This window comes from Hyposmocoma kahamanoa, unplaced genomic scaffold (assembly GCF_003589595.1).
Source record: "Hyposmocoma kahamanoa isolate Upper Pololo Valley unplaced genomic scaffold, ASM358959v1 86, whole genome shotgun sequence".
Taxonomy (NCBI): domain Eukaryota; kingdom Metazoa; phylum Arthropoda; class Insecta; order Lepidoptera; family Cosmopterigidae; genus Hyposmocoma; species Hyposmocoma kahamanoa.
In genome coordinates, this window is record NW_020654289.1 from 9,415,100 (window position 1) to 9,426,511 (window position 11,412).

Consider the following 11,412-nt stretch of genomic DNA (forward strand, 5'->3'; position numbering starts at 1 on the left):
CATTTCTTAATCTAAAACTGTTAGTAATTGTCTAAAACAATGTTATCCCTTTTTTGCATTAATATCAATTGAAAAGGATGATACTAAATTAATAAAATAATGTAATTACTAAATGTGAATGATGCCTATGGATTCAGTAATTACTTTACTTTATAATCCCATGATTATTTTGGTATTTTTGTCAAAGCAAATTAGAGTCGTCCGTTTGTATTACACATTGCGCTGTTCACATTATACATTCAGTTTGAAGTGATCATTCAGTGACCGCATTTGAACCAATAGCTATGTTAACTATTTACGAATCTCTGACAAATCGTTTCAACGTGAAGCGCACTTCACAAACAAATATGGTCTATTCGTCGAACGATTATGTTTTCTGTGTCGAATTTAACTTACACGATTATTGAATATGCACGTTGGTGACTATATACTAACGGCATTTTAGCTTTTATGTCAATGGTGTGTTTTAAATTGAATACTTATTTGAACGGCCTAGAAGAACGGCCACACACTAAAGCAATGGTGTCAGGTTTTGTGGTAAAGATGCAAGGCAATGTTATCTAAAAAATATCTGGTTACCACCCAAGTTTTTTATTTTAATTTAATGTAAAATAGACACATTCCTGGTATTAGTCTCATCTGATAATGCGTCCTGACAAATACCATAGTATAATAAGACAAATGGGGCAACTTCCGCCAGTACGGCGCATTAATGCCTACAATTCTCTCGGAGCGTAGGGATGTCATATATTATTTAAGTTCTTAAATCAAAATTTAGTTGGTAAAAATTATGGTGTTTATCACAGTGCTATCATGCTATACTGTAATAACCTTTGTTAAATGCAGTATTTAGATATTGATATTTTTATACCAACATCACGGATTGGTAACTCGATTATGGTAGTATGATTAAGAAGTAGAAATGAAATTCTTAACAAGTCTGAATTTCAGTTACTCTTGTTCAAACACAACAATAGACATGTCTACTTTTTATGTCACTTGTTACATTCCAAGGGCACGCTTAAATTGTTTAATGAATGGCGCGTGTGACGACCAGAGCTATGCAACGGTATCTCGAGGTTATGCGAAAGTGTGTGTCCGTGCAAGGCGCGCGATCGGCGTGCATGTATGTATAAGGCGCGCTGCTACGTTTATATGGAGTTATCCTACTTGTCTTATTAAACCACGACATTATTTATGACATTTTTACTTCAAATCTCTTGCAAGGTATTAATAAGAAATTTATGTGATTTGGACAAAAAAAATATTTTTTTCAAGGCGAGTGCATAAACTCATCCGTAGCGGGAAAGCGACGGATCGCAGAATGGGGCGCAATGCACACTGAGTCCAGTCAGCACACTTTGCCTGGTGTTGCCACTGTAGTTATAGCGGTGTGTGCTGTCGCAGCTACATTGTTCATCACTGTACTTATGGTTTTGCAGGTTTGTATGTTAATACTAAGTTATTGGTGTTGTAATATTAAGTGAGCACACAATACCTGTTGTTGCCATTAGAGTCACAACAGTGTGTGTCTTTACCGTTTCGTTATTCTTAGCTGTGCTCAAGGTCATCAAGATTTGTATTTTCATGACCACTGAGCTAAGTGAGCACCCTATCCCAGGTAAGGGCCAATTTAGAACAATGGTAAGTAAAAAGCAGATCAAGTCTAGTTACATTAGTTTATTTCAGTTAATTCAAGGTCAAAGGGTATTCATATAATTATGTCTGCATATTCAACGTAATTTTAATAACAAATAATGTAAATCTTCACACAGCAGTGCGCTGTCTCACTTTCACGTTACAATATAGACACAATGTGCCATATCAAATATGTACAACTCTCTGTCTCTCTGTCTCTAACCACACCAAAAATAATGCTGCGACCATATAAATTCAGTGACATTTGTAATGGATTGGCCAAAATGTCCGTGCGGTTTTTTCCACTAGTTAACTTTAAACAGAAAGAACATTTTTTTGTAATGTTGTATTGTCTGTGGTCATTTTAAAAATAATATTTTATATTTTATTTATTCAAGAATAGGCGGGAAAGTTTTAAGTTTCATGAGAATCGCCCAGAACTGGTGAATTGTAACGGTGTTGTATTTCATCACGTCAAACCACACGCATATCTTTACAAAGCCGTCAAAAGCTACTGCAGTTAGTTTGGGATGTGTTACCTCATCCAATGTATTCCCTCGATATACCCCATTCATATTTTCAATTGTTTTATTTAATCTTTACAAAATTCTTTAGACGTACACGACTTTGATAATGAAGAGACCGTCAAACGACGCTAGAGTTGCATTTTTGTTAAGTTAAAAGACATGAATTTTCATAAAAGAAGAATTCTAAAATTACTCGAAAAATGGCAAACGATTGTCGATCAACATGTCAAATATATAATTGAATGAAGTTTCATATTTGGTTTTTCATTTGTACATTGATACCGCACGGTTTTTTTTTTGGCCGACCCAATATTTAACGTCACTTATGTAGCGTTCAAAATGGCAGTTGGAACAAATTTTGGCTGTGTATTTAGTAATGCTAGTAATCATTGTAATGTATTTTAGGTCAGCTAGTTAGTGCTGTATGCGTCGGTTCTGATTTGGGATTATTCGCTGCGGTGAGAGCACCGCTTCAGCCGGTGCTCTATAATTATAGGATATTGCAATTTCATGTATCCGTGCATATAGCTTTTGAATTAAACTTTGTAGAGCTATGTAGATCAAAGAGCACTCAGTTCGGGCGCTGGACATGATTGTATATGTTAATATTTTGTTTAAAGAGCGTTACTCTTATCGATGTAGGTCCTTGTAAATTTTGTCTTTTCTACACCCCTTCTAGGACTCTACATGCCACGTGTACGTGACGTCAATTTTATGGTCAGTGGTCATCATCATCATCAAGCCGGTGCTGGCCGTTGCTGGTCCTTGGGCCTCTTCATGCTTTCTATACTTGGTTCTGGTCTTAGTACCAGACTTTCTTGCTGTCTTGGCCATGTGGTTCCATTGAAAACCGGTGGTCACTCGACATGTCTTCTCATATCTTCTACGATTGTGACTGACGTGATGACATCATCTGATTTCTATTATTAAGAGTGGATACAACCTCAAATGGCTTTGGTTAATTTAGCATAACAGTGAAAGTGTTGAATCCAATCACTTTGGAAAAAATATATAGTAAAACTAAGGATGTATACTGATTAGTATTAAATAGTAAAACACGATTAAAAATTCTCACGATACAAAAAACACCAAAACATACCTCGAAATTTTACAAGAAATCCGCTGTATTCAATAGGTCTATATACTATATACTTCACCTATTTTGATTGACCAATTCAATTCACCAATTGAACTAAACAGAACACATATATTAAATTTTTTTATTGAATTGATATTCAATTATTTTCGTGAAATTACTCCATTAGTTTGTTATAATGATTAATACAAAGATCGAACACTCAGAAAAAATTCCTTCGATCCGGCCGGATTCGAGCCGACGTCTTCTAGCATACCGTGCCAGACGCTATATCAACTAAGCAACGGAACGAACTAGCGGACCTCACGAATTTTTCTATGTGCTTTTTGTCGTGTCTTTGTATTTGGTTTTTCAACGACTTTTTAGTCGTAGGGCCATCTGCGAGAAATCTATGAAAGTTTTATCACCCAGTTAGATACCTTTGCAGCTACCAGCCCTGGCGAGAGATGTCGCTATTCACTGTATTTTAAATTTTTTATTGAATTGATATTCAATTATTTTTGTGAAATTGCTCTACTAGTTTATTATAATTATAAAAAAATCCTTCTACCATACCGTGCCAGACCGTCCGGCTGGATCGAAGGAGTTTTTTCTGAGTGTTCGATCTTTGTATTAATAATTATAATAGTACACGTATAGTTTACGATATACATTTTTCGAGTGGCTGAATTTCGTTTGTAAAAAAAAAATTCTGAAACAAAGCTAGTGTCCCTACCGCTCGAATCAAGCAAAATGAATCGTATTACTACGGGAATTCATCATCTTCAACCAATTAATTGTATGTTTCACTGCTGAGTCACGCGGGTTTCTTCTCGTCTACGCTCTGTCTACTAATGGCCCAATGCAAGTTGACCCCTTTTGTTAAATTGAAGAAGACCCCTCTTCACACGTTTTCCGAGGGTTGTGAATCTTCTTTCACATGCAGGTTACATTGCTATGTTTTCTTTCACCACTACCACGAGGTATTGCTACTAAGTATACACAAATGTACGTAACTTAGTTTAAAACCTCAATTCTCAATTGATAAGTAACCGTTTCCCTTCTGGTCTACCGGCAAGGAAATGGAGAACTTTTAATTTTCTTTTAATTTTAACTGTAAATACCTAACGTTACTATTATTAATATGAAGATCGAAACACTAAGAAATATTCTTTCGATCCGGCAGGATTCGCACCAGCACCTTCCTGCAATCCATGCTAGATGCTTTGCCAATTAAGCCACAGAACGAACCAGCAGATCTTGCGAATTTATCTATGTGCTTGTAATAATTGTAATTTTTAAGTTTATTGAATATCACGTTTGTTGTTGAAATTACTCCACTAGTTATTAATACAAAGGTCAAGAGACTAAGAAAAATTCCTTCGTTCCGTGGCTTAATTGACAGACCATCTAGCACGAATTGCTGGAAGGTGCTGGTTCGAATCCAGTCGGATCGAATGAATTTTTCTTAGTGTTACGATTTTTGTATTAATAATAATCATAACAAAGTAGTGGAGTAATTTCACAAAAAAATAATTGAATATCAGTAGTAAAACATCGTAACATTCAAATAAATTTAAAAAATATACCTAACGTGTCCACCCGCCAGGTGAGTGCCCGCAAAACAGCACGAAGAAACATCAGCGGTCCATTATACTCGCCGCTACCGTGCACCGACGGCGATGTCACGGTCCTTAGCTCCCGCACCGCTTTCCCCGCAAGCGGAGTCAGCAACAATGACCCGCACCGGGCCGAGAACGAGCCTCTCCTCGAACATTGCACATAACGCTGTGATACCCCGCACCATGGAACAAAACGTGAGTTCACCTAAATAAAGGTCGCCACAGACCTAATCAAAGTGAGGCACGAGTTTCATAGCACTTAAGTAAAGTTTAGTGATCAGTCACAAGCTAAAGGACCACAGTTGGATTTTTATATAACTTTATAAGAATACGTATTATAATTTAAAAAAAAAACTTGTAAAGTTGTATGCGTGTAGATATAGTTAGTTTAGTTAGGAAATGATATGACAACGATTTATAGGACATTGTTGTTGATAAATTGAGAAATTGTATTGGAACGTTTTCGTGGATCGAAGTTAATGTAGATGTCGTATACAGTATGTCGATATGACAATCACATAAACGACCAACGACTGTTCTCATGGCCAAGTAAATTGTTGATCGTAATATTTGAACTGCAGCAAAAAAGTCCCAAAAAGTTGTCAGAAAATAGGTCTATGCTTTGAGCCCAATGTGTATTGGATTATTATTAATTCAACAATGTTAATTAAGGACTCGGTTACAAAACAGGAGAATTGAAATGAAAATCTTTTAGCAATTTGTACAGACCAGTAGTTAGGCAAGTATTTACTACGCGCTTGTGTAGAACCTTTGTAGTCAAGAAATTGAAATTGTGTTAATTTAAAATTTATATATATATCGAATTTCTCCATTTTGAGTTGTCAACAATCACTAGTGTGCTCCTTCCATTTGTTTGGTTTCCGTCGGGTTCAACCTCGAACTTGTACAGTCACTGGTGCTATTTCTATTTCTAAATACCATTGGACATGTATAACGGTTCTACACGAGCATGTATTATAGTTGTAAATTGTAAGTTTGAACAAACGTTCAGCGGGGCTCAACGATGCCCGATCTTATGTGATATCGATGGATTATAAATAAGAATTGCTTTTTTGTTCGCTGTTGTCCATTTTTGATACAATTTGTACTATGTAGAAAAAAAAAATTTGCCATATGTTTTTCATCATCCATTTTCAAATTCTGTGTGGCAAATCTAAAATTATTGTTATATATCATTATTTCTTAAAATTTTCCATACGCGCATAAAGCAACAGTCCATCATGGTGGCCTAATCCATTGTGGACCCTCGGAGATTTAAATTATTTTTCGTGTATTATCGTTCGTTCAAGTCAGGGATCTTCGTACTTGAAATATTTATTTTACAACTTAAACATTTTCTCTTTAATACGGTGGTGGTTTGATAAGCCCGTGACTTTGAGAAGAAAAAAAAAATTTTTTTTTACATTACGGTTTATTTTTCTACGCAAACTTTTTTTGACTCTATACACCTTGACCAGCGATATCCCAACTTTTCAACCCATCGAAAAATATTTTTTGGCACACTGAAAACTAAGTCTCTTTTTCAGCACTTCCTCATCTGATGTGAAAATCAGACAGAAAACTCGAATAGGTCCAAATCTGGTGCATATGGGGTGTGTGACAATAGTTCGTACCATAATTCGACAAGTTTTCTTGCTCTGATTGCAGATGAAAAAAGGTATACTCAAAATTGCATTTTCTCCATGTTCAGAAAATGTATCGATCTAACATAACTTTTTCCAATTCTTTTTTATTTTTTTTATTTTCGCGCTAATTTAAAAAAGTAAGTCAGTTGCTTAGTAAGGAGTTTTAAATTAAAAAATCAAAATAAATTCCAAAAAAGTATTTATTTAACATTGAAGTCACGTGTTTATCAAACCGTCGTACAACGGTAGGTAAGTTAAATGTGTAGTCTTGATAAAATCAATAATTTCTTGGCAATCTAACATCTCTAATCCAAAACTTCTGACTTGAGAATATATCTTCCTAAATTTGGTTTCACCTAAATCAGATTTCGACCGCAAACTGAATTGTATAAAATCAATAGTTGAATCAAACCTCAGTCAGTACGACAAACTTAGATATTCCGGCGGTAAAAAGATTTACTACATTTTGTTCGTAAACTATGGACCTTCGGCATGTTACTATAATTCAATAAAGACGGGGTTTCTTGACCGAGTAGTAAAACATAGATAAACACTATTTTCGTTACTAATTTGATAACAAATGAACACTTACGCCGTTGTAACTTCTTTCTTTAAGCAGCTGTGGACGGTAATGATAAGTTTGCGTCTCGGTAAGTCTCTGTTTGCACAAGAAATCAATAACTTGCCAACTGAAGCTCACGGCATCCCTGTTTTAGGTCCGAAAGTTATAATTGATGGTAGGGCTTAGGGTAATCTACACGGCCCTGATGGGTTAGCTATTCATCCTGCATTTTATGTATCTGGAGAGTTTTAGGATACTTGTGCTTATTCATTATAAGGTTAAAGGTTGAAAAAAAAAAATACTAATAATATGTTTTAACATGATTAAGTCTTGAACTAAAAATTAAATACAGAATTTAATTGTTTACATCCACTGACATGCATTGCACTCCTGACAATGGAGTGGTAATGTCAGACAACCAATTCTGTGAGTGCTTATCACTAACAAAATAATTGATAACTGTAATTTTTATTAGGGGCTTAATTTATTTAATTTGTACTGATATAATATACGTTTGAAAGAAAAAACTTGATATTTACGAAAAGTAGCATTATTAGAATCTGTGGAGTGGTTTTGGAGCGCAGCTGATTTTCGGTGATATAATTACTATTACAACGGTTTAATTTCCTATCCAATATTATTATTGTCAAAAGTTTATATCTGGCGCCATCGTAACCTACATTTTAAAGTTTGATTTTTGGTGCTGATGTCATTTCGGAGATAATTAGAAGAATTTTGTAAAAATGATAAGATGTGAGAAAAGGGCAATTAAATATCTGAAATTGAAACAGTTCACAGTTCAATAATAACTTGGCGTAAATTGTCTATTAATACAATATATACGTCTAATATTGTTCAAAAAGGATGTCATCAGAAAATGAAAGAGAGTGCACGAAAAGATTGATGGAGCAATCGGAAGAGGTGTCAAGAACGTAGCAAGTTTCACTTCGTCCGCAGCATCTGCCTACCCTTTGGGATACTGGCGTGATAATATGTATTTTTTCCTGCTAAACATGAATCTTCTTTATTATTTGTTTCGTATCGCTGGCACAATTCGTATTACAAGTAAGTCAATTAATTATCATCGGCGTTTTTACTTTTCAACGTTGTAAATGTCCAGTCAGGTTACGTCTTTGTTCACGGTCTTTCCCTTTCATGACGGGAATCTCATCAAGAGTTCTAAAAAGCAAAACTTTTCCGATTTCCTCCAACATATTTCTTCCAAATATTGGTTTAGGTTCTTCATATCTAGAAATCTTTTCTACAAAAATTCTTTAAGGTCTGTCCGCAAGAAATTTACATTTTTATAGCTCTCGGACTGTAAACTACGTTTTCTGTTACAGCAGTCTTCTTATTATAATATTTCTTTGCACTTCTAGTTCCATCAAATAATAGCTTATATAAAATTTTGAATCTCATATTCTGGTTACCAGGGATGTCAATTTTGTAACTAATTTGATATTTATAGAAAATGTTAAAAGTTACATTAAAAGTGCATGAAAAATATTGCTGTTATTTCAGAGATGAAAGGTGTATTTTTATATCAGTTCCACATATTATATTTATTTGTTTTCTAAATATATGTTTCAAAATAGGCAACAGCAAACGAATTCGTACCTATTGAAATGGTTGATGAGAAATAATATATTTACTTGTGTCTACGGAAACTGGGAAAATAATCGTCTTCATAACTGGGACTGAGGGCGGTAACCGTCATAAGGTGTATCAATGTATGCAAAATTGAACACAAAATACATGATTTTAACGTTAAATTTACAATGTACGTGCTTCCGAAACCAGTAACCGACAAAAAAGCAACATTAATGGTAATAACGGTTACTTCTTTCGGTCTTTGGTCGTTATCTTATAACTATACTGAGTGAAATTTTAAATCATGATGCAGTCATCATGATTTAAAACTTCTCAATACAGTTATTGAGAACTTATGTTCAACTTCATAGGCAATGTCTTTCAAATGAACTTCCAAATATAGTAATCAAACGATATTATTATTTTTTGTCAGCCTAAGAACGTACTCGGTAATTTAACTACGCCATAGTGATGCCACAATTTCATATTTTACTCTTTGTCTACTCAAAAATAAAACTCAAAATACTTTGGCTCTCTGAATATGACGTCGTGACTTTTACTTTTACTATATTTTTTTAATTATAATTAGTTAGTAAGGTCCAAAAAGTTACCATAGAAATGTGTAAATTGTACAATTTTATTTTGAACATGTTCAAGCTGTAGCGGCAATAGCTGATATTTAGGAAAATACCTTTTGGGTGTAAAAAAAGGTTTGGTACATTTTAGGAGAATTTTGTGTTTATTATAAGCAACAGCATTGGTTATACGATTTTTGACAATTTTTTAATAGAGTCACTTATACGTAAAATTTCCTTTGTGATATTCTAAAAACTCAAATCGTACAGCGAAAGTTGTTCCAATAATCATTAATAAATTATACTCTTAAATTTCTACTAAACCTTTTTTTTTCGAACAACCCATATATTTTTATAGTTTAAAATAAATCACGCCTTGTCATAATTTTATTATAATTTTAAGTAGAAAAAAGCTTTTAGTTTTTTTAATGTAATTAGGAAATCAGCTATTATATCTTATGTTTCAAGTTACGTAAATTCAGTCGGTGCGCGAGTTTATGGACATTTATAGACCTTTAGTGTTATATACGTTTTACACTTTTTACTTTGACACAGTTAGGGTAAAAATACTACGTTTTAAACGAGAGAAGTAAGACAAGGTCTTGGTATTTCCCCTATTCGGTTATGTACATAATTGGATACGAACATAATCATATTGTCGTGTCGTTAATAGTGCTTCAACGTAGCATGTAATAGCTGTGTTCGACAGTATACACACACACCTGCTTGGGCCATAAATCCGCGTACTAATTATACTTTACTCCTTTTGTATTAAAAGTTGCTTACAACTTAATTTTCGATTCAATGCTGTCTTATAACCTCATGTGAATATAAAATCGTCAGCTACGTGATACTGTAAGCTGGTTTGTAATATTTGATTTTTAAAAGTGCCTGCAGGTAACGTCTAGCTTGTCATTAGAATCGTGATTTCATTTCTATCCCTTTTTGTCTAGTGGAGTGTTAGAGTTATAAGAAAGAGATAGAAGAAAACTTGTGATTCTATAGAGTAGATAGATACTATTAATAATAGGATACTTAAAAATCATTTCTCGTAATACGTTCGATCAATTGTACTTTTATTAAACTAGTTATTGATTTTATCGATTTAAAATTTAATATATAAAAATGTAAATTTACATTATACATCAAAGATGAAATGTTACCATTTTGCATCACAAATGTATATAAAAATTTTTAGCTAGATTGTTGAATTGTTATTAAATAATATTGACAATGAATCTATATTTATCTGTATATTGAAAAATTCAAATTCAGTCATTTTTTTATATTGCAAATATACTTATTATTATTTCAGTCTGTAATATAATTTATGATTTTTTTAATGAATTAATTATATAATTTCAACTTTATATGTTATTAGTTAGTTTTAGAAAGAAAACGTCTTGACATCTGATTTGGATTATTCAATAACAAATGCCTTTTTTTTTCTAAATTTGTGATAATCCGATTGGTGTTAAACAAATACTATTTTAGATGTGAAATCAAAATTTAAAAAAATAATTTTCTTATTTGTCAAATGTGGAACCATTTGTATTGCAGTTTTTTAGTTTATTTTAGTGGGACTCTTTTTAATTAAGAATATATTTTTGTATGAAATGTTCTTATGTGCAATTAATATTTGTAATAAAACTGAAGTCTGTGTCAATTTTGTTTTATTTCTTAAATTAAACCTAGAAGTTCATTGATTGCGAAGTCGATATAATTAATTGCTAGAAATAATTACAATTAATTAATTAAAAAATATTACTCATCAGAATATTACTTCTTAATGTTGTTGTGATTACATGATAATGAATTACTACAATTGTCTTAAATACGTCTGTGATCTTAATGTAACTTATATAGACGTGGTAACAGTGTTCGAAAATATCTGTGGTTTCGGAGTTTTCATGATGTGCAACATTTAACAGTATACATTATACACAGGATTTGGTACTTACCTATATATATAGGTTCATTATTATTCACGCCTTTCCTTACCGGTTGGAGTTTCGAGCGGAGGACTGGGAAAAACCCGTTTTTTTAGAATTATGTAAAAAACGTAAACGAAGAAGCAGTGATCATAAACCTTTTTCTTCAGGCAACCAATTACAGTAAAGGAAAACATCGTGAGCTTCAATGGCAAATGACGTTTATAAATGACAGGATAATCTATT

The 11,412-nt window shown here is 33.2% G+C and overlaps 1 protein-coding gene across 1 annotated transcript in view; it reads left to right on the plus strand.

The window, feature by feature from the left end:
* The window catches only part of LOC113234898 (furin-like protease 2), a 331,380-nt gene extending 320,763 nt beyond the window's left edge, over window positions 1-10,617 (plus strand). The window contains exons 11-12 of the mRNA XM_026470420.1: window positions 1,279-1,442; window positions 4,850-10,617. Of these exons, the coding sequence (XP_026326205.1) occupies window positions 1,279-1,442; window positions 4,850-5,026 (341 nt within the window). The 3' untranslated portion in view covers window positions 5,027-10,617. The remainder of the gene's footprint in view (window positions 1-1,278; window positions 1,443-4,849) is intronic.
* Window positions 10,618-11,412: the final 795 nt, after the last annotated feature.